This window comes from Saccoglossus kowalevskii, chromosome 15, assembly GCF_978046115.1.
Source record: "Saccoglossus kowalevskii chromosome 15, keSacKowa6.1, whole genome shotgun sequence".
Classification (NCBI taxonomy): Eukaryota; Metazoa; Hemichordata; class Enteropneusta; family Harrimaniidae; genus Saccoglossus; species Saccoglossus kowalevskii.
The window spans coordinates 10,583,576-10,610,871 of NC_140655.1; the positions used below are offsets into that span (position 1 = coordinate 10,583,576).

At 35.8% G+C, this 27,296-nt stretch overlaps 4 protein-coding genes across 18 annotated transcripts in view; 2 read left to right on the forward strand and 2 right to left on the reverse strand.

Annotated features, from left to right (window-relative positions):
- LOC102809877 (transcription factor 19-like) overlaps positions 1 to 1,102 on the reverse strand; it is a 25,087-nt gene extending 23,985 nt beyond the window's left edge. The window contains exon 1 of the mRNA XM_006820394.3: positions 969 to 1,102. Within this exon, the coding sequence (XP_006820457.1) occupies positions 969 to 1,048 (80 nt within the window). The 5' untranslated portion in view covers positions 1,049 to 1,102. The remainder of the gene's footprint in view (positions 1 to 968) is intronic.
- Positions 870 to 10,629, forward strand: LOC100376179 (transmembrane protein 222-like). The gene is made up of 6 exons (XM_002737958.4): positions 870 to 919; positions 1,290 to 1,510; positions 2,340 to 2,424; positions 2,940 to 3,059; positions 5,713 to 5,843; positions 7,448 to 10,629. Exons 2-6 carry the CDS (start codon positions 1,320 to 1,322, stop codon positions 7,524 to 7,526), a joined length of 606 nt encoding a protein of 201 aa, XP_002738004.3. The 5' UTR covers positions 870 to 919; positions 1,290 to 1,319; the 3' UTR covers positions 7,527 to 10,629.
- A 946-nt stretch (positions 10,630 to 11,575) lies between these two features.
- Positions 11,576 to 26,962, reverse strand: LOC100377687 (28S rRNA (cytosine-C(5))-methyltransferase-like). Its single transcript, XM_085490417.1, has 6 exons — positions 26,749 to 26,962; positions 24,476 to 24,773; positions 22,816 to 22,927; positions 14,917 to 15,061; positions 14,176 to 14,291; positions 11,576 to 13,258 (listed from the first exon to the last, which is right to left on the reverse strand). Exons 1-6 carry the CDS (start codon positions 26,836 to 26,838, stop codon positions 12,481 to 12,483), a joined length of 1,539 nt encoding a protein of 512 aa, XP_085346543.1. The 5' UTR covers positions 26,839 to 26,962; the 3' UTR covers positions 11,576 to 12,480.
- The window catches only part of LOC100377533 (kinesin-like protein KIF1A), a 111,687-nt gene continuing 111,333 nt past the window's right edge, over positions 26,943 to 27,296 (forward strand). For all 15 annotated transcript variants that reach the window (XM_078011998.2, XM_085490407.1, XM_085490412.1 and 12 more), the window contains exon 1: positions 26,943 to 27,205. The gene's annotated coding sequence lies outside the window, so the exon portion shown is untranslated. The remainder of the gene's footprint in view (positions 27,206 to 27,296) is intronic.

The window sequence follows — 27,296 nt, forward strand, 5'->3', positions numbered from 1 at the left end:
AAGATTTCCATTCCCTAAATTTCTGCACCATATAATAAGACAGGTTTTACACATGTCTTGAAAATATGGATAACTACTGTTTTACAGTCAGTTTCTTTTGGCATGTATTTTGACATAGATTATACAGCTAAGGGTGCTTTATCTGGCACATTTTCCCATGCTTTGTTGAATTTACCATTTGCCTGTATTGCTCCATTTTTTTCTTTTGCCTTAAATGATTTTCACATATATGTACATAAAGCTGGGAGCAAACTAAGAATTACACAATTTATATAAAAAACAAAAACAAATAAAAAAACATTAATATAAAAGCATGAGCTCTATCCATTTTTCAGATATGTGGTAAGAATGCAAAATCCAGGCTAACTGAAGACATCAGAGAATAAAAATTATCTGGTTTTTGGGCTAACAAACCATTTTATTTGTATTTGTTTTAAACACAAGGTGTATTTACACATACAATGTCAGCTGTGTAAATATGAAAAATAAAAAATGTGTACGATACAATTAAATTAAAAGATATTAAGAATGACATTGCGCTGTTTCCATGTGCGACATTAGTGGATCATTGCACGAGTCCCACACCCCAGCTTTTGCGTACATAGAACATTGAACACACGCCATGATTGGCCACCACCTCGAGCAGAACGTGGGCACACACAAAAAATACAGGTTCACAGTTATGACATTATAAGGTCTTAATGATTTTACTGTTTAATCGTTATCGGACAGTTATTTCAAGTGTGTATTACATAAAAACACGATAACATGCTTGACACGCCATTTGGTTGTGACAAGTTGCTACAGGCACTGACCCATTGTACTAATATGTAAACAATGCAATGTGTTGTCGTTCCCGAGAACAAGACATCGCCCAGGGTCACAGCACAAATCAAAGCTCGGGTATACTCGATAAAACGTAAGCCTTCACGACTTTGAAACAAGACGAATAATTTTCCATCACATACCTGTAAACATCTACGACATCTGGACAGGTCGCTGGTGGTCCAATCCTCCGAAGTTGGTATTTACAAACCTCATTTGCCATCTGGACTTTTTTCAGTGGGAAATTGAAACTGGCGCCATTTAATCTGAGATCACGCAATTTCTCGCGGTAATTGGACTGTATTTTACGGCCACGCATTCGAAATCAGTTTTTATTAATTTGTTGCAATTTAAATTCACGAGGAGTGATACAATCATAAAAGTTATTTAAATACGTATATTATTGCATATCTTCACTTTTCTGACATTTTCATTAAATTACCCTTATATATTTGACCACACAGACTACAAATGCGAACATAGTGTCAGTGTCAATGAAATTGAACGGTACTATGGAAGTACAGGGACAAAATACATACGGAACATCATTCAACGGCGAGCTGCAAAACGGAGCAACTGAACAAGATACTATGCCCGAGATGAAAATAAACATGAATTCCCAAGTAGATAAGCAGAGATCAAGATATCCTTATTCTATTGTTTGGACACCAATTCCCATGCTCACGTAAGTGACTGATTTTAGTGTTTTTTTTTTCAATTTAATATTTTTGGGTGATTCACAACAAAAAATGAGAGAGAATTATACAGACGAAGTGATTCATTGTCAGTGATTCATCATTCCGTTGATTTCAAAGAAAACATTTCCTGAGATTAACATAGAATAACAAGTTTAATAAGCGGCCCAAATAGGAACATTGCAATATGACGAGACACTTTCTTATACGCTCTGTCAAATGATTCAATGTTATGAAAACGAATTGTTTACATTTTGTGACAATCTCACTTCCCCTGGTACCACTTGATTTTGGACTTATTAATTTTTTGTGTGGGTACGTATTGTAACCCTTTTCATCCCCTCCGGGGGATGTTGTGTGTTAATAAATAAATAAATATGACTCAGTTGTCTGTTTGCAACAATTTGAATCTTGTGAATATACAAAACGAGTTGTAATTTATCCGTACGAATCTTATTGGCAGTCGCTTCATTCGTCTAGGGAAGTTGGAAGGAAAACAAAATGACAACGACTTGTGTTTATATACTGGTAATGTGGTGGTAAATTTATAGGAAAAAATATATAGGAAATATAGGAAAAAAAGTATATTCGCTGGATTTTATTTTCACGGAATCATCCCTTCAGCGAAAATAGCAAAAATAAATTCCAAGCGAAAATGAAGTATTCTCCAGTATATATAGTACAACTGTAATAAAGCAAAAATTAGTGTATTGAGTTTATGTAATAACAAAAGTCCCTTTATCATGCTGGTAGATATGATAGAAGTGATCAACTGTGACCATAACATTGATTGTTGGTTTTATCTTGATGTTCTTTCAGATGGATCTTTCCTTTTATTGGTCACATGGGAATATGTATGTCTTCAGGAGTTATCAGAGATTTTGCTGGGCCTTATTATGTATCAGTAAGTACTGTCACAAAAATAATTTTGAAAAATTTCTTAAGTCAGTATGATTTGTGGGAGGTGAAAGTCACAGGCAGTCTTTACGTTGCTTGGTTTGTGGTTTTGACATAAATCGCCCCTAGAACCAAAGTCGCCCTAAGTTGTACGCTCCTAGAACTAAAAAAAATAGGCAAGGTAGGAAAGCTTCGTCCGTCAAAATAAATTTGTTACACATTGTATCTAGCAATGGGACATTCCACTTTATATCTGTACTCCCTAATTGATTAATCTCTACTTCGTACTGGATCATCTGCAGCTTTATTTCCAACCAGCAAGAGTGAAAATCAAAGCTAGTCATAACATTGGTAGTATCATGGAATTCTTTGCTCACATGTACTGGCATTTCTTTTTTGATTAATGTCTGTCATCCAGACTCATAACCACCAGGTATGCGTATAAAAGTTAGAATGACCCAAAAAGACACACAAACAATATTTCTCACTCAAAACACATAAAGTGTTGTGCTTTGTACACAGGAGGATTGTATGGGTTTTGGTAACCCCACCAGATATTTACAGTTAAACCCATCCAATACAAGGAAAGAAAGCTGGGACATAGCAGTGTCATCAGCTTCTGAGGAATACAAAAACAGAATGGTAAGTTTGTCTGTTTCCATGGCAATGACAAAAGAGTTGTGTGTTTGGCTTTATTGAATTTTGTTATTGTTATACAATTTTTATTGAGCTGGATTTAAAAAACAAACAAGTCATTGTCAATGACACGTCCCCGTTCCGTTCATATTTGAGTGACATATACATTCAAAGCAGATCATGACCGAAATGCACCTGCATATGTACAACACATTGTTCTAAATCTGAACAAAATCCATCCATGCATGACTGAGATCAGGTTCCGGAATTGTGAAAATACGTGATTTTGATGCATTTTCCGCCTTAAAATATGCACATATCTATTTGTGACATGATGTACCATGTGTGTGTGAAGTTTGAACTTGATCAATCCAGACATGTCTTGGATACGGATCCAGAACTGAATTTATTAAAATAAAATGGCCGCCAGTCGGCCATTTCGAACTTGATTCGAAAAAAAAATGACGTGCATCAAGGTCCTATTATGTTTAATGTATGTACCAAATTTGACTAAAATCCGTCCATGCATAACTGAGATCTGGGTCCGGAATGGTTAAAATGTGCGATTTCATAGCATTTTCGGTCTTAAAGCGGCCGCCATTTGGCTATCATTAATGAGATCATGAAACAAATGCACATACATATTTGTGACATGATGTACCTTGTGTGTGTGAAGTTTGAACTCGATCAATCCAAGCATGTCTCAGATACGGATCCAGAACTGAATTCTTTAAAACAAAATGGCCGCCAGTCGGCCATTTCAAACCCGATCCAAAAAAAAAAATGACTTGCATCAAGGTCCTATTATGTTTAGTGTATGTACCAAATTTGAACGAAATCCGTCCATGCATAACTGAGATCCGGGTCCGGAATGGTGAAAATGTGTGATTTTGATGCATTTTCGGCCTTAAAATGGCCGCTATTCGGCTATCGTTAATCGGATCATGAAAAAAATGCATGTGCATATGTCCCATATAATGTGTGATGTATGAGCAAAGTTTGAACTTAATCGGTCCATGCATGTTCGAGATACAGGTGATCACGGACGCATGGACGCACACAGGGCAAACCATAAGTCCCCGTTTTCTGACTATGTTCGAACGGGGACTAAAAAGATCAGAAAACTTCAGCTGTCTTATAACCATTAATATGAAATAATTTTTTGATTCTATACACTCTTTGTGATGTATGAGTGAAGTTTGAACTTAATCGGTCCATGCATGTTCGAGATACAGGTGATCACGCACGCACACACGGACGCACACAGGGCAAAACATAAGTCCCCGTTTTCGGACTACGTCCGAACGGGGACTAACAAAGGCAAACATGTTACTCCACCAATTTAATTTTGGTGCTAGTTTGCACATTTTTATTTTTCTACCATTTTTTACCATAATACCGATATACTCCAATTGATGCAGATCTTGATAAAATTTGCTTATTTTGAGAAAGATGACAAGTTTACCTTTGCATTTGAAGCGTCTTACTCAGTAGATTCTTTGCTACCCACTACTACCTACTACCATGGAAGGTACTAACGGAAGCAGCCACGACGCTATTGTTTTAGCTTTGCCCCATAATCGTTAGTCAATGTTTGTTCACAAACATTGGTTCTGTTAGCTCTTAACACCTTCGTACAATGGGTTACGCTAGTCTCGAGCATTCGGAGCACGTTCGGAAGCGATAGACTAACCTCGCATGTAAAATGCTGAAAATGGCGTCTAGTTTGAATGCTGTTGTTTCCGGAGATCTTGGCGAACTTTAATGAAAAATTAGCAGACATAACATTGATTGGAGAAGAACTGATGAACTATCGTGAATCTTTTTGTATTTGTAACAATGATGAGACTTAATCAATGATTGCCTGTGATAATAACGACTGCATTATTCAATGGAATTATTGTCATTGCGTGGGTTTGACGCCCGAAACTATTGACATTTTCGACCACCGGGCATCGGCGAACACCACCAGAAAAGATAGTATCAAAAGAAGGGCATGCCTAGACACTTTCTCTGTGATAATATTTTTTAGGAGTCCTTAGGAATTTTTGTTGTAGACACTCTAAATCTTGTTCTTGTTACAGTTGCTCATAACTAAAACATGTGAAATCTGTGAAGTCAAACGTTAATCTGTTGAATTTCCGGTTGTGAAATATGTATTTTGACCTTTCACACCTAAACCAACCGAGTGCGCAAGTATGATGACCGTAGTTTCATAATGCGCATATATTTTATGGTCACATTTAAAAATCGGCGGGGTTGTATCATATTCCGCTAACTCGTTACTTGTGTAAACAATCGCAAACTATCATCGACATCAAAGATGAGCTAGACAATGTCCTCATCAGGATTAACTTGGGTTGAAACAAAAGAAAATAAGCCTGTTAAGAAGCTCAAGTGGTCACTTGAGAGGCGTCGTTGCTCCTTCCGTTAGTACCTTCCATGCTACTACACAGCTAGTTTTTTTGCCTCCAAACATTATTTTTATTTCCATGTACCTGATACATTTTAGATCTTAAACCAGACTATTTTAATTGTTGAAGGCTACATAGTTTTGCTCCTGGCGGTGAGAAGGTTGATGTTAGACTTGAGTTTATATACTTGTAATGTGGTAGTAAATTTATCTTGATAATATGAGAATTTATCTTTTGATTTTCAGCATAATCTCTGCTGTGATAACTGTCACTCACATGTAGCTATGGCTTTGAATTTAATGCAATATGATGGTAGTACGTCATGGAACATGTTTAAACTCTGCTTCTGGATTTTCTTCAGAGCCAAGTATGTCAAGTAAGTATGACCCACTCTGGCCATAGATGGCGCTGTGCTGTGTGAAACTACAGTAAACAAGCCATGCGTGGCACAGTCCCTGTTAGTTATCAAATTTAAGATATGTAGTTTTATTTATAGTAATATAGCTGGAATATAACCATGTCAGGAATATGATTTTTTAACATTAAAATGATTGACATTTGTATCTGATCGTCAAACAAGTACTTGGACATATTGAGAGATATTGCTCTGGAACAGCATTCAAAATCAGCCATTTTAAATACATGTATATATATAACATGATGTATAACGAATATATAAAATTTGAATATATAATCAGTCAAAGATATGGCTCTAGAAGCCCAATCATTAAAACAAAATGGCCGCCAGTCGGCCATTTTGAATCTTATCTGAAAAACAAAATTATTTGCATCAAGGTCCCATAATGTCTAATGTATATACCAAGTTTGAACAAAATCCATCTGTAAACAGCCGAGAAATGCTTAATTTTTAGGATTTTTTAGCACAAAAATGGCCGCCATTCAGCCATCTTGGATCAGGTCGTAAAACAAAATGATGTGCATCAAGGTCCCATAATGTCTAATGTATATATATACCAAGTTTGAACAAAATCCATCTGTAAACAGCCGAGAAATACTTAATTTTTAGGATTTTTTAGCACAAAAATGGCCGCCATTCAGCCATCTTGGATCAGATCGTAAAACAAACTGATGTGCATCAAGATCCTATAATGTCTAATGTATATACCAAGTTTGAACAAAATCCATCTGTAAACAGCTGAGAAATGCTTAATTTTTTGGGATTTTTTAGCACAAAAATGGCCGCCATTCGGCCATCTTGGATCAGATGGTAAAACAAAATGATGTGCATCAAGGTCCCATAATGTCTAATGTATATACTAAGTTTGAATAAAATCCATCTGTAAACAGTCGAGAAATGTTTGATTTTGATGATTTTTAGCACAAAAATGGCCGCCATTCGGCCATCTTGAATCGGATCGTGAAACAAATTGACGTGCATATGTATAATATCATGTATGAAGTTTGTGTGAAGTTTGATTGTGATTGGTCAAGGCATTTCTAAGATACAGGTTCGGATGCACGCACAGACGCACGCACAGACGGAGGTCAAAACATAAGTCTTCATTTTCGGACTGCGTCCGAACAGGGACTAAAAAATGCATTCTGTGGTGTCGTATAGCAGTTCGTGCAATGCTATTTCAAACAAGGCTTGTTTTGCGATAGACAAATTTTGAAGAAAAAAACTCTTGTTTTCAAGACAGCAACTTGCATAAATAAGTCACTTAGCCTTGTGTTAATTAAGAAATAAATAAAAATATTTTTCCACTACTCGTACATTACATGTATCTTCTCAAAAATAAACAACAATAAAAGCATAAAGGAATTTTGAAATGGATATTTAAATTATGGATAGCTGTGAATCATTGTCATTGTCACAGGAACATTTTTTTGTGAAAATCATTTTTTAATTACCCTAGTGAAATGTCCTCAACTTGTGTAATTCACAAAAATGCGTCTCCTGAATTTAAAGCAGTTTACAGTGGTATACTGATTAATAATCTGTTCTTTGTTTTTTTACAGTTTTCTTGGATTTCTAAAACAATGGCTGCCCTTTCTACTGCTTGTCACATTAATTGTGTGTCTGGCAGTGTTTTTGTAAAGACAATTCAAGTACTCAAGAATCATAAATGCAGCAATAGAGGGTGCTTAAGGGGTTAGCATATGTTTAATGTGTTTTTTTCCAGTTTTTTTTTTTTTTTTTTTTTTAAATTATTGATGGTTATGATAGTATCTATGACTGTGCTTCCATTCTACACAAAAACTCCACTTTATAAGCCTTATTTTGATGTTTTTTTATTTCAAAACATTGCCACGTGTGATTGTTTATAAACACAACCAACACAAGCACAACATTTGCATAAAAGAAATCCTAATTGACATTTGATGGAAGATCCGATTTGCATATCAATACTACAAAACTTGTGTACTTAAGTTAGTAAAGTATCAGTCATTCAGTCAATTGACATAGCGGAGTGAGCATCAACAAGCAAACGTTTATACATTTAGTAGTTTTTATTTATTCATTTATTATGGGAAGACGACGACGAAAGAAGACGCGAATGTCTGACGAGGCTCGACTGTCATTACAATTGTCAGCCCGTGGTTCTTACTACCACCCACCAAGTGACAGTAATACAACTGACTCGGAGTTGGAATCGGGAGAGGAATTTTCTGTGGCAGATTGCATTGTTGATCCGTCACATCAAGTTTTTGCAAAAAAGATCATAGTCGATACGTGTTTGGATGAAGAGAGTGACAAACAAGGCTCACTACGACTGGTTGACATGGGCATACTTCAAGAAAATTTGAACAATAACGTCCAATGTGCTACCTGCCTAACAGGAACAGTTTCGATTGAAGAACGCTCAGGTTTCGGTTGGGGTTCACATAATATTTTGTAATTTTTAATCCGATATGATCCAATTTCGGTAATCATTCATGAGTCACACCACATTATAGAATATTTGAAATTAGTATTCTGTGAGTAACTGCTACTCATTCGAGTGGAGGATCCTGAGATTTTGTTTAAAGTGCGGTGGTCGTCGCGCAGCATGTGTTCGAATTTTATGTAAATAAACAATGTATTTTACACGCGTTATATACGTCGCTATGATTCACATATTAAACAAGACGTAGCACGACGACTTCCACCCTTTAAATGCAGAGAGAGAGGAACAGCTTGCGTGGCAGATAACTTAATACCTCCAACATGTCAGCAGGAAGAATGTATTGTATTTTCTCACTGCTGTGTATACATCCTTGAAGCTGGGTTGACACGCTAACAGTTACGCTACACATCTTATTTAAATTACAAAACATTACTAGTACGTGTTCTGATCAGATTAAATCATGAATAAACAGGGTTAGGTTGAATAGATTTAGAGGATTCTCTATACTAAATATATTTTATCTGATAGTTTGTAATTTTGTCTGTTATGTCCAGTGTTGTGAAATTTGATTTTGTTCTTTAATTTGACATGTCCTTTAATTTGACATGTGCAATGTCATCTCTGATTTGACATGTCCTTTAATTTGACATGTGCAATGTAATCTCTAATTTGACATGTCCTATCATTTGACATGTGCAATATCATGTGCCATCTTACTTGACATTGCAAAGAGGTTCTTGTATTAACGTTTTTAACCAGTACTGATTGATGCCATTTTTCAATATTATTTTTTAACCTATGGCACTGTATATTGGTTGTTAAATTTTAAGAAAACACAATGTTTTTTCATGTATTGAATATTTAAATTAAGCATGCATGCAAGTCAAATAATATAAGGTTATTTTGGCATTTTTTGTAAATAACTTGGGATTGGTTTATATGATACTATGAGGTGTTCACAATCATACCACAAAGTATACATAAAGGCAGTATGACAACACCTGACATGTAGTGACAGACGATTAAATTTGGTACTGTCTCGTACTTCATGGTTTAATCGTTACCTTATTATACACCATTTTCCAAAAGCATTTTGCATTGCGAGGACATTTAAAATTCAGTGATGGGATTCTATTGCCATCATTTCATTTCCTTCTGCATCCAATGTAAAGGAAAAGAAGTGTTCAAATGCAACTTCATTAACACAATTTACATATTTTAATTTGAATGAGTGTTATTGTATTGTTTTTATTGCCAGTATGATATTTACAGTCACAATATCGATAATAATTTAACTTCAAATATAACCTGCAATATTTGAACTGTTGATGAGATTTTTTTTTGAATACTGACTTTCCTCTATTAGCACAAATAACTGGGGATGTCTAAACAAAAGTATATTTTAATGATAGTCTACAAATACTGCAATTTTTGGTTTGTGGTAAACACTTATTTTTACTGAAGCGAACTTAAGGTCAAAATAAGACATTTCAATTGACTGTGAAATACTTTATTTTAGCTGGAATTAATTTTCGCTGAAAAGACATTTTGGTTGTTTTGTATGGATTCAATTTCACTGATTTTTGAAGGGTTGAATGTAAATTATAGGAAAAAAGGTATATTCGCTGGATTTTATTTTGCGAACACAAAGGGTGGCTTGATTGGAGGGGGGCCAACATTTTTTTTTAAGTAAATTTGAAGGGAATTAATCTGTTGAATGATTTTAATCGATTTATACTCAAATTACCATGCAAATTATTTTAATTATTAAAACAAATGCCCTCCAACCTCAGTTTTAAATTATTTTATTTTCACAATAATTTTGATAGTAATGGTCACTTTTTTGAGCAAAAATAAATTTGTTTGATGTATAATTTCTTTCAGAACTTTGATAAGCTTTGGTGATGTTGGTCTGAATTAAGGGTCAAAATGTCTTGGAAAAATGAAAGAAAGTTTGGGAAAAAGTCTAGAAAAGTCTTGGAAATCATTTAGCTCCTGGTGCTATGAACCCTGTACAGGGCAAAGAGGATTTTAACTGAATTACCTTTTCAGCAAAAATAAATTCCAAATGTTATTCAAGTACTTTACAGTAACTTGAACCCCATGTGAGCTTGTCTAGTTTTGAGAGATTCTAAAGTATCTGTACAGTTATTTTTTGTAAATACTCTCTCTTTTATCAACATTTCATTTTACAAATTGTTTTGAGAACATCAATGCAGTACATGTACAGTGTATTTAGGGTTGATATTCAAATAAAAGTTGTTGAACTTTTCATATTTTTATTAAGTGAAAAGTCTGTAATGAAGGACCATACAGGTGTCGTGATATATTGCCTAGCACATACTGATAACAATTAACTACATGCATCCATGAACAAATTAGTTTGTATTAGAAACACTGAGGGACGACGTCAAAAGATCGATGTCGGATAAAAAAACTTAATTCCTTTAGTTTTTTTTTCCAAATCCCCCTACCCCCCACTGAAACTTAATTGACAAATATTGGTCATGGCGTCAGACTACATTCACCATTAAATACAAATTGATATCCGGACAGTAGTATGGCATAGCAGTTGGTTGTCGGGTGGGTGTAAAAAGATTTTACAAATGCACCTCATTTGACGCACAGATTTACACTCGAACCAAACCATTTTTCTCCCTTTTCGTTTATTTCTGTCCATGATTGGATAGAAAAAAAACGAACTACAAATACTCCAAGATTTTTTTGACCTCATTGAAAAATAAAATCGTTTTTGTAGGATGGAAACTTTTTGAGGTCAAAACCCCCACCCCCAAACTAAAGGAAATAAGTTTTTTATCGGACATCGATCTTTTGACATCGTCCCTAAGATAGTGTGGATTGGTAATTTGCGAACTTGATAGTGACCAGGTACAAGGTTTGGAAGTGAATGGAATTCTTTCTCAAATATTGAGAACGTTTGCCAATCCTGAATTTTGTATTGCTAGTCAGTACCTTTGTATGCGGTGCTGAATGAAAAAATCGAAAGGTCTATATGTTGTCATTTGCTCAAAGGTACCATGTGACATTGAAATGACCATTCTTATGCCTATATTTGTCAAGAATGTTGATTGATATCAATTACAGCTGGGACTGTTGTTTACGTTGCTGTTTGAAGCCCACCCTTGTCCCACTTTTCGATATCTGTCTACTTCTATGTTTCACATTGACCATAACTGCAGTCTTGTACATACGAATACAAGTGTAGTTGGTTTTTAGTTTACAGAAACCAGAGCAGTAGTGGGTTAACAATGGTTTAATGAATTTATATTGCACAGTAAGTCAAAGTGTTTTGATATAAATATACATACTTGCTTTTGTCCATGATCAAGAAATGATCCCTTAGTTTACAAGCAATGCAGCGCCCTCAGTGCCAAAAACAAGAAATTATACATCAAACAAATTTATTTTTGCTCAAAAAAGTGACCATTACTATCAAAATTATTGTGAAAATAAAATAATTTGAAACTGAGGTTGGAGGGCATTTGTTTTAATAATTAAAATAATTTGCATGGTAATTTGAGTATAAATCGATTAAAATCATTCAACAGATCAATTCCCTTCAAATTCACTTGAAAAATGTTGGCCCCCCTCCAATCAAGCCACCCTTTGTGTCCGCAAAATTTGCCCCCCAAAATGCAGGAAATGGCATTTCAGAGAGTCTAGATTTCGGATCTCGCCCCATCATGCAAAATTTTGTGCCGTTGTCTCTGATATAGAAGGAGGCTTGTATCATGATCTACATTGCGATGACCATAGCACTTCAACATACACACTGATTGTTTATTACTAAGTTTTTCTCCTACTTTTTAATTGTTAATCATTACCTTGGTACACTAAATTAGAGATCTCTGGGGTCTAAATTTTTTTAACTTCTGCAAAACATTGTATGAAAATGGTCGACTTGGAACAGGACTATTGTGTGAAAGGTTACAAGAGTTGATAGCAGTGAAAGGGTTTCATGAACAAAAGCGCATCATAATTCCCCATTTCACAAGTAATATTTGTGATACTACAATCTATCAATGAATTCTCAGATATTCTTGTACCTTTATACATTAAACCGAATCACAAACGGTTGCAACTAAAATTGGCGACTTTAATTTGGTTTTAATTTGTAAAATAATTTAGCATCATCATAGTGCATCATTTTGCAGTCACTGGTTTGAATTGTTTCTTCCTTTTTTTCTTTTTCTTCTTTTCTACACTATCAGATGCCCTTTTGACACTAACAGTTCTCTGAACACTTGCCGTCACATCAGGCTTGGTTCGTGTAGTTGACAAATTATCCTCTTCGTATCTACATCCTTTTTGAGGTGTGTCATCTCCATTACCATCATGTGCAAATTTCTCAGAAGTATCACCTCGCCTGTCATCAAATGCAGCCTGTTTTTCATATTTCATCTCTGTTCTCTCAAATAAAGCCACAAAGAACCCATTTGTGAAATCAACATTAGCAGAAGCTCTGATACAATGTTTTCCTACATCAGTTCCTTCTAAACCGCGATGAGTCCAACTTGGCATAACGGTCTTCAGAGCGAAATTTTTATTACATTTTAAAACTTCTGCGACAACGTCTTCATTTTCTTCCCTATGTACAGAACATGTGGAGTAGACCACTCTTTTCAGATTTGGAAATTCCATGGCATGTTTCAAAATCATGACCTGAAAACTTGACAATGACCGTAACCTTGCCTTCGTAATGCCCTGTGCTCCCATCAGGTGATCATTGCGGTTCACTATACCTGATCCTGTACAACTTGGATCCACTAAAATATATTCAACTTTCTGAAATTTGTTGTCTGTTGGATTGGTTTTCAGGAAGTCCTGGTTAAAAAGTTGTGTGTTCATCACACCAGCTTTAGCGGTCAGATTCCCCATTGTGCCTATCCTTTTAGTGTCTAAGTCAAAGGCATATATTTTTCTGGAAAGAATGGAGAAATATATATGTCAATTTTTAATAATAATAATATACGACTTTTTTAACTCCTGTTTGGCATGAACCCACACATGTAATACGTATGGAGAAGATGATAAAGTTGTCTTCAGTTGGCGCAAACCTTTTTAAGGGTGGCTTCAACAAGTGTGTGATGATTTGAGGTTGTGAGGTTGCATGGAACATCTCATGAGAACATCTCATGGACTCAGTTCTAGGCCTAGCACCTGAGTAATAAACATTTTAGTTACAAGTGCTCCTCTCCAGTGCATTATTCTCCCCCTTGATTTGGTGACTAATAACCGCTTGGTTTACTCTACTCGCTCACAAAGTGTATAAAAAACTCATTTTGCATTGTTGCCAAACTGGGGAGTTAGAGGATGCCATACTGTTGATATGGGAGAACAAATTTGTATATATGAAAGTCCAGCTTTAGGCCTGTTCTGAATATTGGTTATCTGTAAGCATCCAAACTAGTTTGGTTACACAATGGTTGTAAAAATAAATTTTCATCATCTTAGTCATCTTGGTCATCTATACAGAATTTTAAAAGACATTTGAGAGGCAACAATCAATGAAATCGATTAGGCAACATACCCCCCCCACCCCCACCCCACCCAACACACACACACAGTAGAATACTTGCTCAGTAACATTGACTTTTCTTTTCAGATGCTATGCTATCTTAGTCACTAGTAAATTATGATTGTTTTTCCCCAATTTACAAAAAAAACATACATTTTGGAATTCTACCATATGGGGCATGCTTTACCAGTACACAAATTACATTATGATATACATTGGGAAAGTTTTGGCAATTGTTATGTTTTTAAATACAACATTTCCTAAAACTAAACAGCATCCAGAATTTTAGATGTTATTAAATTCCATTGAAATGTACATACCCAGTGTTATTCATAATACTTGCTAGATGACTGGTTTTGTTTCCAGGTGCTGCACATGTGTCAATCACATGACTTCCCAGTGGAGGGCATAACACATGTGCAGGAATACAACTCGCCTGCAATTAATTTAAACAAATGTGTTTATTATATGCTGTAGGAAAGCTATTACATTCAGAAAAAAATATGCAAGGATATCAAATAATTAAAATAGACGGACTAGGCAAATTGTAAAAGTGCATTTCTAAAAGAAGCACACATAATAAAAATGCATTTAATGTATGTTTGATCCTCAAAACATGACATTTTGACCATAAATACACCTTTGTAATTTAATAATGTTAAACCAGGGGAAGTCAATCCAAACAGCACAATGACCCCCCCCCCCCCCCAAGAAAAGGCTCCACAAATGTAGAAGAATGCAATTTACAGTTTTTTTATATCACTATTCATTCTCTAGATATTCAACTTTTCATCAGTATTATGTAGTCAGCCATCTTGATTCTTAAGCAAAGTATTATGGGTAAAGTATGACATCATAGTCTGTTGTAAAACCATTTATTTTCAACAGCATTTAATTTCATTGTTTTGATGTTTTGAGCAATTTAACTGGGTTTTACCTTCACAAACTTGACAGGGCAACAATGAGTTATATTGTAGATCTACATGTTCACATGGATTTAATTCTGACAAAATGTTTCAAATCTTAAGAACGAACTCTTCATTCACTAGTCATTTACAAACCTTATCTTGAAGTATAATGTCACCTTGCTGGTATAAAACATTGTCATGGAGATCTGTATTCGGTGCAAATACTAATAAATCATCAAAATGAAGATCTTTCATGAATTGCTTCTTTTTTAAGGAGCTGACACATTGATAACCATCCCTAGTAATAGATAAATACTCGATACATGATAATGCATTTATGTGATATCCTCATGTTCATTTATACCCACAATGCATTTACCTAATATCATGTTCATTCATACAATGGTATTTACCTGATATCGTGATGTTTATAATCATACCCAGAATGCCATTACCCGATATCTTGAGGTTTATAATCATACTCACAATGCCATTACCTGATATCGTGATGTTTATAATCATACCCAGAATGCCATTACCCGATATCGTGATGTTTATAATCATACCCACAATGCCATTACCTGATATCGTGATGTTTATAATCTGAATCATACCCAGAATGCCATTACCTGATATTGTGATGTTTATAATCATACCCAGAATGCCATTACCTGATATCGTGATGTTCATAATCATACCCAGAATGCCATTACCTGATATTGTGATGTTTATAATCATACCCAGAATGCCATTACCTCATATCGTGATGTTCATAATCATACCCAGAATGCCATTACCTGATATCATGATGTTCATAATCATACCCAGAATGCCATTACCTGATATTGTGATGTTCATAATCATACCCACAATGCCATTACCTGATATCGTGATGTTCATAATCATACCCAGAATGCCATTACCTGATATTATGATGTTCATAATCATACCCACATTGCCATTACCTGGTATCGTGATGTTTATAATCATACCCAGACTGCCATTACCTGATATCGTGATGTTTATAATCATACCCAGACTGCCATTACCTGATATCGTGATGTTTATAATCATACCCACAATGCCATTACCCAATATCGTGATGTTCATAATCATACCCACAATGCCATTACCTGATATCGTGATGTTCATAATCATACCCAGAATGCTATTACCTGATATAGTGATGTTTATAATCATACCCACAATGCCATTACCTGATATCGTAATGTTTATAATCATACCCACAATGCCATTACCTGATATCGTAATGTTCATAATCATACCCAGAATGCCATTACCTGATATCGTAATGTTTATAATCATACCCACAATGCTATTACCTGATATCGTAATGTTCATAATCATACCCAGAATGCCATTACCTGATATCGTGATGTTTATAATCATACCCAGTGTGATAACTTTGTATCTATATTTAGTACGCTAGATGTTCTTTTGTTAGTGGTCACATGACCACCTTTGAATTTGTAATGGCGGCAAAGCTTGCCAAGTTGTAGTCTGCAGTTCCACAGAATAAAACTGAGTTAACGTGTTAATTGCCGTTTTTCCTGTGTGGATCTTTGCGGTGGTGGCTAGGCAAACACTCGGTTACTACATAAATGGCGACGAGGATAACAGGAATGACCTTAAGGTGAAAAATCGAAATTTTTTTCCATGGACGGTTGTTGTACTGCAGACTATGTGTCAAAAAGGCCAAACTGTGTGCTTCGTAAATTTGATGGTTACTGCATTTTCTGTGTGAAATACTACAACAGGAGGTATCGGACTTCGTGACTGTATAACTACAACTCTGTGTGAGTTAAAATAGTAAGTGAGTATCTAAGAATTATTCACGTGAACTTCCGTTGCTAAAACGATATACCTAATTACGTATTCAGAATGGCGCTAATCGGAAACGTTAGCGAATTCGACCCAGAACTTGAGTCATGGACGGAATACAGTGAAAGATTGGAACATTATTTCGTAGCTAACAAAATAGTAGAGCCAGACGTGAAGAGATCTGTGTTAATTGCCATAATAGGTCCTAAGGCGTACAAACTTTTGCGAAATGTGTGCAAACCAAAAGAACCAGGCAAGTTATCGTTCACTGAGTTGTGCGAGCTGTTAACCAAGCATCACGACCCAAAACCGTCAGAAACTGTTGCACGACTGAAATTTCACAAACGCAACCGACGAAATGGTGAAAGTATAGCTGATTATGTGGCTTCCTTGAAATTGTTAACAGAACACTGTAATTTTAACTCTCTGTCTGAAGAACCCCAGGATCAGATGCTACGTGATCAATTAATAGTTGGTATTAATGATGAGCGCATACAATCTAAACTGCTGTCCATTGAGCCAAAAACAGGAGAAATTGTGTCATTCAAAAGAGTTTATGAATTGGCAATAGCTGCAGAATGCGCAAAGAAAGATGTATCCGATATGAAGGACTCCCCTACCATACATAAAACCTATACAACGATAGCAAAACCATGTTGGAGGTGTGATGGTAATCACCAACCATACAACTGTACCTATAAGGACAAGACTTGCTACAATTGTCAACAGAAAAGACATATTTCGCGTAAGTGCAGGAATGAAAAGCGTCCAAATCAAGAAGCAGACACTACAAAAACATTTCGTGGGAGAGGTCGTGGACGAAGCTATACTGGCAGCAGAAAACAAGTCAAGTCAACAACTAAAGGTGGTAGTACTCACCAAGTTGAAAACATTGACAATGAGGTTTTGGAGGGAAATGATTTTGATGAAGATGACTATTATAGTTTTAATGAGATCAATTATTGTGAAGGAAATCTCAATAGAGCTAATCTGGGTAGAGTTGATCCTTTTATGTGTAAAATGAATATTGAAGGTCAATCAGTTGATTTAGAAATTGATACAGGTGCAAGCTTTACTTTGTTAAATGCACAGGAATTTAAAAAATTATGTAGATTTAACCCAGAATTAAGGCAGGGGTTGCAGAAAGTTGATGTAATTTTGAAGACTTACACTGGTGAAACACTGGATGTCGATGGTGTCGTTAAGGTGGAGGTTGATTATAATGGTCAACACTTCACATTACCGGTGATTGTTGTATCAGGTACAGGGCAGAATTTGCTAGGTAGAAATTGGCTTGAAATTATTCAGTTAGACTGGAAAAAAATTGGTACACCAAGTCAAGGTAGAGTCTAGTGATCATGATAGTTACTTGCATAGGGTAAAACAGAAGTATAATGATGTTTTTACACCAGGTTTGGGTAGTTATAATGGAGATAGTGCCAAGATTTATGTAAAGAGTGATGTGAAACCTAAATTTTTTAAGGCACGTCCCTTAGCTTTTGCGCTGAGAGAAGCCACTGATTCAGAGTTAGACAGGCTTGTAGAGAATGGTACTCTCACACCAGTACAGAATTCTGAGTGGGCAACACCTATTGTGGTAGTGTCAAAACCATCGGTGGGTGTTCGCATTTGTGGGGATTATAAAGTTACTATTAATCCTGTAGCTGAATCTGACACATTCCCATTACCCAAGATTGATAGCTTACTTGCAAATTTGGCTGGTGGTAAAACCTTTACAAAATTGGATTTGAGAAATGCATATCAGCAAATGCTGCTGGAAGATGACTCCAAGAAATATTGTGTCATCAACACTCATCGTGGTTTGTTCATGTATAATAGAGTTCCTTATGGAGTGAAAATGGCTCCCGGAATTTTTCAACGACATATGTATAATTTGTTAAGAGATATACCACATGTTACTGTATATATAGATGATATACTCATTACAGGTGTCTCTGATCAAGAGCACAAAGAAAACCTTGAGAAAGTTTTGAAAAGATTGCATGATAAGGGTCTTAAGATTAAGTTTGATAAATGTTATTTTTTTAAACCAAGTGTAACCTATTTGGGTCATGAGATAGACTCAACGGGTCTCCATCCTTCTAAGGATAAGGTTAGGGCTTTTGTGGATGCACCAAGACCAACTGACGTCCACACATTGAAGTCTTTCTTAGGTGGAATCAATTTTTATGGGAAATTCCTCAAGAATTTGTCCTCAGTGTTGGCGCCCTTATATAAATTACTACGTAAGGGATGTGTCATGGCATTGGTCGCAGCCACAAGAGCAATCATTTAAAAACGCTAAGAAATTACTGATTTCAAGTGGTGTTCTTGTACACTATGACCCATATAAACATATTGTATTGTCATGTGATGCTTCGGCTTATGGCATTGGTGCGGTTTTAGCACATAGAAATGATGATGGTTCTGAGCATCCTATTGCTTTTGCCTCTAGAACCTTGAATGATGCTGAGAAAAACTATGCTCAGATTGATAGAGAGAGTTTAGCTATCATGTTTGGAGTTAAACATTTTCATAATTATGTTTTTGGATTACATTTTACATTGGTCACTGACCATAAGCCTTTAGTTTCATTGTTTCATGAACACAAAGCCTTGCCTAGTATGGCCAGTGCTAGAGTGCAGCGCTGGGCAATAGCTCTTGCAGCGTACGATTATAATTTGGAATTCCGTAGAGGCCTAGATAATGGTAATGCTGATGCATTGAGTAGGTTACCATTGCCTAATAAACCAAAATATGTACCAGTACCTACAGATACAATTTTATTGCTAGAGCACTTGTCAGGCCAACCCATTAGCGCTGATCATATTAGAAAATGGACAGCTAGTGATCCACTTCATTCCAGAGTGCTGTCATTTGTTAAAAGGGATTGGTCAAATGAATTTAAATCACAAGAGTTGAAACCATTTTATGTACGTAGACATGAGCTCAGTGTACAGGAAGGTTGCATATTGTGGGGTAATAGAGTGATTATTCCACCTGCTGGACAGCAGGGAATTTTAACAGAATTGCATGAGGCACACCCAGGCATCTCTGTAATGAAAGCTATAGCTAGATCATACGTTTCGTGGCCTCACATGGATCGTGATATTGAGAAAGCAGTTGAGAATTGTGAAATTTGTCAAATTCATAGAAGTAAACCTAGTATGGCTCCATTACATTCCTGGCCTTATCCAGAAAAACCTTGGGAAAGGGTGCACATCGACTATGCAGGACCATTTTTAGGCAAAATGTTTTTGATTGTAATTGATGCATACTCAAAATGGTTGGAAGTGAAAGTCATGAATATTTCTACGTCTACAGCAACTATTGCTGAATTGAACGAGATATTTTGCACTCACGGCCTACCAGATATATTAGTTAGCGATAATGGTAGCCAATTCACAAGTGATGAATTCCAAAAATTCATGCTGTATAATGGTATTAAGCATGTGACCTGTGCACCATTTCATCCAAGTTCTAACGGTTTAGCCGAACGAGCAGTTCAGACTTTCAAAAATGGAGTGAAAAAAATGAAACAGGGAGACATTAAAACTAGAGTATTAAGATTTTTATTTAGATATCGTAGTTCTCCACATTGTGTAACTGGTGCTACACCAGCTGAGTTGTCTATGAATAGGGAACTGCGCACCCATTTGTCACTTGTTCACCCTGATTTTAGATCAAAGGTAATATCAAAACAGGCAACACAGAAATTGTATCATGACAAACATGTAAAATCACGAGTTTTTGATATTCATGATAATGTGCTAGTACTAAACTATAGTGGTAGAGGGAATAGATGGTTGCCAGGTGTTATTGTCGAAATTACTGGTCCTGTATCATACAAAATTCAATTGGACGATGATAGAATTGTTAGAAGACATGTAGACCAGATTAGAATTAGGAAATTTGATAGTACTGTTAGTGAGACTAGGGTAAATGAGGAGTTACCAGAGATTCCAATTGTTAGTAAACAAGTTACTCCTTCATTAAGAATTCCAGTTTCTAACGAGGACTTAAATCCCAGTGTTGTTCTTGATACAAGTCCTAGTAACATTACTGATTGTAATCCTTGCCCAGATCACTCAATTATTCAGACTCCTCCAGATACCACTCCTAAAGATACAGTTAAACCAAAGATTTCTAGCCCAGGTGTTATTACTACTAGGTCTGGACGCATTGTCCACAAACCAGATAAGTTGAACTTGTAATTCTGAGTTTATTAGTATTTTGACTTTCCTCATTGTAAGCCATTTTAGGGGGAAGGGATGTGATAACTTTGTATCTATATTTAGTACGCTAGATGTTCTTTTGTTAGTGGTCACATGACCACCTTTGAGTTTGTAATGGCGGCAAAGCTTGCCAAGTTGTAGTCTGCAGTTCCACAGAATAAAACTGAGTTAACGTGTTAATTGCCGTTTTTCCTGTGTGGATCTTTGCGGTGGTGGATAGGCAAACACTCGGTTACTACACCCAGAATGCTATTACCTGATATTGTGATGTTTATAAACATGCCCACAATGCCATTACCTGATATCATGTTTACAATCATACCCACAATGCCATTACCTGATATCGTGATGTTTATAATCATACCCACAATGCCATTACCTGATATCGTGATGTTTACAATCATACCCACAATGCCATTACCTGATATTGTGATGTTCATAATCATACCCACAATGCCATTACCTGATATCGTGATGTTCATAATCATACCCAGAATGCCATTACCTGATATTGTGATGTTCATAATCATACCCAGAATGCCATTACCTGATATTGTGATGTTCATAATCATACCCACAATGCCATTACCTGATATCGTGATGTTCATAATCGTACCCAGAATGCCATTACCTGATATCGTGATGTTCATAATCATACCCAGAATGCCATTACCTGATATTGTGATGTTTATAATCATGCCCACAATGCCATTACCTGATATCGTGATGTTCGTAATCATACCCACAATGCCATTACCTGATATCGTGATGTTTATAATCATACCCAGAATGCTATTACCTGATATTGTGATGTTTACAATCATACCCACAATGCCATTACCTGATATCGTGATGTTTACAATCATACCCACAATGCCATTACCTGATATTGTGATGTTCATAATCATACCCACAATGCCATTACCTGATATCGTGATGTTCATAATCATACCCAGAATGCCATTACCTGATATTGTGATGTTCATAATCATACCCAGAATGCCATTACCTGATATTGTGATGTTTATAATCATACCCACAATGCCATTACCTGATATCGTGATGTTCATAATCGTACCCAGAATGCCATTACCTGATATCGTGATGTTCATAATCATACCCAGAATGCCATTACCTGATATTGTGATGTTTATAATCATGCCCACAATGCCATTACCTGATATCGTGATGTTCGTAATCATACCCACAATGCCATTACCTGATATCGTGATGTTTATAATCATACCCAGAATGCTATTACCTGATATTGTGATGTTTACAATCATACCCACAATGCCATTACCTGATATCGTGATGTTTATAATCATACCCAGAATGCTATTACCTGATATCGTGATGTTTATAATCATACCCACAATGCCATTACCTGATATCGTGATGTTCATAATCATACCCAGAATGCCATTACCTGATATCGTGATGTTTATAATCATACCCAGAATGCTATTACCTGATATTGTGATGTTTATAAACATGCCCACAATGCCATTACCTGATATCGTGATGTTTATAATCATACCCACAATGCCATTACCTGATATCGTGATGTTTATAATCATACCCAGAATGCCATTACCTGATATCGTGATGTTTACAATCATACCCACAATGCCATTACCTGATATCGTGATGTTTATAATCATACCCAGAATGCTATTACCTGATATCGTGATGTTCATAATCATACCCACAATGCCATTACCTGATATTGTGATGTTTATAATCATGCCCACAATGCCATTACCTGATATCGTGATGTTTATAATCATACCCAGAATGCCATTACCTGATATCGTGATGTTCATAATCAAACCCAGAATGCCATTACCTGATATCGTGATGTTTATAATCATACCCAGAATGCTATTACCTGATATCGTGATGTTTACAATCATACCCACAATGCCATTACCTGATATCGTGATGTTTATAATCATACCCAGAATGCTATTACCTGATATCATGATGTTCATTGACCAAATGATAAGATTCTTTCTTCATGTGATTGATGACATCATCCAAGGTTGTCTTCAGTAAGTTTACCCTCACATACCTTGGTAAAGCAACTGAGATGTGAACAAATAACAAAATTACAGTGTAATTAACATTTAACATAAAATATTTGATGATAAATTCTTTTCCCAAATTAATTTGTGCTGGAGTAATTCAGATCTCAGATGAACAATAGCTAAGTTTTGAGTTCTGTCGTCACTAGATATTTTTACGCCCTGGAGTAAAAATAGAACATAGAAAATCAGAACATTAGGGAAACCAGTGAATAAATCAACCACTGTTCTCATACCGAAACCGAGTGATAGTGATACAACTCATCTACTTTGAAATGATTAATTTTCACTGGGTTTAAATTTCATAGTTTCATCATTTAGTTAATGTGTTCTATGCAGAATTTTACATACTTACTGGGTTTTAATTTGGCTCATTTTCCAGTCATTGAAATAAGCAAAATTAAAACCCACTGAATAATTAAACCTTTTACAGTTTTATGAATCCAAATAGGTTGAACACAAGATTAAATAGGACACTGTAACTAACGGCAACATTCTGACATGCTGAAAATATTTTCGCACAATTTCAACAAATTGAGAACATCCAGTACTTCATATAATACCGGTGATAGTCCTAAAATTCCTAATTATATACCGATTATATGTCACCAATTACCATTAAAATAGATTCAAAACATATCATTTGAAATTACTATGACAAGACACTGATCATCTGATATGCCATCATTATTATAACGTATCAAAATATTCTGATATGGGAAACGAAAATATATTATGTTTAGCTTTCATGTTATTTGGTTGATGGTAACTACTTGTTGATTTTATACAAAAGAAAAACCACTAACCACCCATGTGTTTGCTTTAACAGATCATTTTGTCAATTTTACTGTCAAATCCAATGTTTTAGTATTTGGGAAACTTCAGATTGAGGGCGCCCTTCACACACTACTGATACTGATATGCAACAACTATTAAATAGCAGGGTTAAAATAAGAGCAGCACAGCAGACTGACGGCTTGGTAATGATCATAAAATACTTCACTACTACTACATCAATTTCTTTCTGATAGACTATTCCAATTCATGATGTCACTTAAGATCTTTTTCCTCACAGGACACTCAATTTTTGAGGCTAAAAATCAAATAATAATGTAAGGCTCAGAAAAAAAGAAAACGTCCTGGTTTATTTTCATTTAATTATTTATTTTTATTTTTTGGTTTATAATTGATGCAGGCAATTAACTTGTTTATTTTACTTTTAAAATTCTTATTGAACTTTACATTAATTTTTTCAAAAACCTTAAGAAAGTGTTTTTGTGAATTTTTTTCAATTTGGTCTAACAGGAATTGCATAGAAACTAAAGACAAATTTTGAATGAAACTAAGGCAGACAGGCAGCCATCTCAACAATGCCTGTGAATTTGCTGTGCTGTGAACACCTTAGTTGAGTCAATATAAACCAAGGTAACTGATTATCAAAAAAAACTTGCCAACAAACAAGCTGCTCTCTGATTGGTCTAACTATTATGTGTTATGGTTGGCTAGCCAATCAGGCACAATCTTGTAAGTAGTTTATGCATTAAATACCTTGTTGTGTGACATCTTTTGGTAGTAAATCCTGATTCTTTGATACTTGCTGTTTAATTTTAATCCTGGTCAGAGATGCTTGTAACGCCGCTTTGTGTGACATAATAACGTTCTTCATCTTGCCGCTGCATCGTATTCCTTTACCAAACAAAAACTCGTAAACAAGAACTTGTGCTAGAACAGGATTTTTCTTCAGAAATTTTTCTCTTTTAAAAAGTGCTGTTTCATCGACAATGGTGTTGATGATGTCCCTGAATTTGAGAGTTTCGCAAACAAGTGCATACAACTGCTTTTGATTCTGAAATGAAACAAAGAACAATAAAAATGAAACAAGTTTCAATACATGATAGCTGAAAATCTTGGTAATTAGTGATGTTTTCAAATTGGCAAAGTTCACCAAAAAAAAGGTCTTTTATGTAGAATCAATAAAACAGAAATTTTTTCCAAATAAAAAAAATTAGAAATCGATGTACATCACCTAGATTATAGCCTGTTTACCCCTCCCTCCCCCAAAATGAAATACCTTTCGCTATGAAATATGAAATGAAATACCTAAGTTGGCAGACTGTCCCAATTTGAGAATCCCCTTTTGTATTCTCTAGCCGTGTAAAATCACCTTGGATAACACAGCTTTTTAGGCAGTTTACAAATTCTTATAATATAGCAATTCTCATTATATCAAGATGCAATGTTAAATCAAATAATTTTTTATTTAGTATATACACTCAATTAAAAACAGTAGAAACAGTAATGTGACCTCAGATCATATGGCCTTCAAAATCAAGCACACACCTAACACTCCAGCCCCACAATGCAATTCAATATGCCCCTCCAAATAACTATAAGTGACTCAAAGAGTTGGCTGGTTCCCGCCTCAAGTGTCATGGTGTACCAAACCACAAGAGGCCGGTAACTAGTAATGGTTCCGGCATTCTGATTGGTCCGTCACGTCCGTTGCTTGTTCTATTTCCCTTGGTTACCTGACGTCAGCGCTTACGCTCGTGGCCCTAAAGCAGGGGTTTCCTTTTACTCTCAAAAGTTGGGCGGATAAAAAAAACTGTTTCCTTTGTTATAAATTTGCACAAAAACAGCGAGAAATGCCAGAAAGATCTCAAATACGCAAGTCTAAGCAGGCAGAATGTATGGGCATGGCGTAATGAAGACTTGTTTACAGAAAACGAATGTTAGAATGTTTTCAAATTACGTCACTTAGTCACGTGACTTTGGGTCGGAATTCCCACCCAGTGGAACAATATGCATGAAGATGCGACAATGCCATATAAATCATTATCGGATAATTATCGTCTAATAAATGATGTCTAACTTAGACATTTTAGATATTATTAGACGATAAGATAATATTAGAGAAAAAACGAACTGTCCCAATACCGGTAGTTGCTCAGACAGACCTGTCTAACTTAGACATTATTAGACGATAATATCGTTAATATCGGAAAAAAACGAACTGTTCCAATAGTTGCCCAGACGGACCTGTCTAACTTAGACATTTTTAGACATTATTAGATGATATTATCAATATTATCGATAATATCGGAGAAAACGAACTGTCCCAATAGTTGCCCAGACAGACCTGTCTAACTTAGACATTATTAGACGATAATAACGGATAACTTTAAAAAGTGCAATGTACGTCTCGCCTTCCTCACAATATCGCGATTACTAGTTACCTGCGTCATACTTGCCATTCGCAAAGCCTTAAGGACACTGGGAACCAGCGAACTCAAAGGGGGGAACATACAATTGAAATGGGGGAGGGGGCTGGAGGGACATGGTAAGGATTTGTGTTATGGGTGAGGGGGCTTTTAAGGAACGCTAACTCTTTTTACTTGCGACAGTACATGGATTACATCGCCATTCCATAGCTGTGAATAAATGGAATTTCCATCTCACCCCCCGAAAAAAAAACTGGGAACCAAATAACATTCTCTCCCATGCAGTAAATAGCAATACAAATATGAGTCATATTGACGGAAGCTACTGTTGCCATGGACACTAATGCAATATCTTCACAGAATATTAATTACAAGGCTTTATGAAACAAATCTCCAAACCCATTAATATTTATAAAGAAGTATTGCTGCTAAAAGTATGTACTAGAGTGTCGTTGCCCGGAAGAAAGTTTAATAAATCTGTGCCCGAAAAATATGCAAGACACTCACTTTTTAATACCCCCCTAACTTTTGAATGGTGTACCCCTTTATAGTGTGTGCCAAGGAAGTTTACACATGTGGTTTCGTTGTCCGATGACCTACCTTTGCCTTACTCGCGAATACAAGTGATTTCAAAGAACCTTTCTGTTCTTGAGTTGATTCAATAACTCTCGCTGCCTGTGTATACAACATATTAGCAGAAACGATAAATTCACGAAAAATCAACAGAAACGAAAACCCATCATCGAACGCATGGATAATTTGATAACGCGATTTATCGCGTGAAACAACGAGACCACGCAAAAGATGATGTCATTTCCAATTATGTTAATGAGAAGATGGCGACTTAGCGGCCGGATGAAGCGCTGTACATAGCTCCCATAACTTTGTCCTTGATTTTGATATTTTTCGTGGTATTTGTGTTACTTATTTACAAGATCGAAACAACAGTCGCTAAAGTGCAAGTAGTTTGGGTGAGAAACCGGAGGGGGACTAGGAAGCGGACGAAATCAAGTGAAATACCATCTGACTACATCCAAAGAAGAAAGAAGGCGGAGAGGTTTGTAATGATATGTTGATAGTCCATCTCTTATATCTTTACATTATTGAATTCGGAGATATTTTTTTTTATGATTTTTTTTTACAGTGTT

Bases quoted from the DNA above. Each gene is read 5' to 3' on its own strand.
- LOC100376179 (XM_002737958.4), top strand. From the start codon at position 1,320: ATGAAATTGAACGGTACTATGGAAGTACAGGGACAAAATACATACGGA. The intron at 1,511-2,339 runs GTAAGTGACTGA...ATGTTCTTTCAG, and splicing joins ACACCAATTCCCATGCTCAC to ATGGATCTTTCCTTTTATTG. The intron at 3,060-5,712 runs GTAAGTTTGTCT...TTTGATTTTCAG, and splicing joins AGGAATACAAAAACAGAATG to CATAATCTCTGCTGTGATAA.
- LOC100377687 (XM_085490417.1), bottom strand. From the start codon at position 26,838: ATGTTGTATACACAGGCAGCGAGAGTTATTGAATCAACTCAAGAACAG. The intron at 24,774-26,748 runs GTAGGTCATCGG...GTTTCATTTCAG, and splicing joins TATTCGCGAGTAAGGCAAAG to AATCAAAAGCAGTTGTATGC. The intron at 15,062-22,815 runs GTAATAGCATTC...ATCTATTACTAG, and splicing joins AATGAACATCATGATATCAG to GGATGGTTATCAATGTGTCA.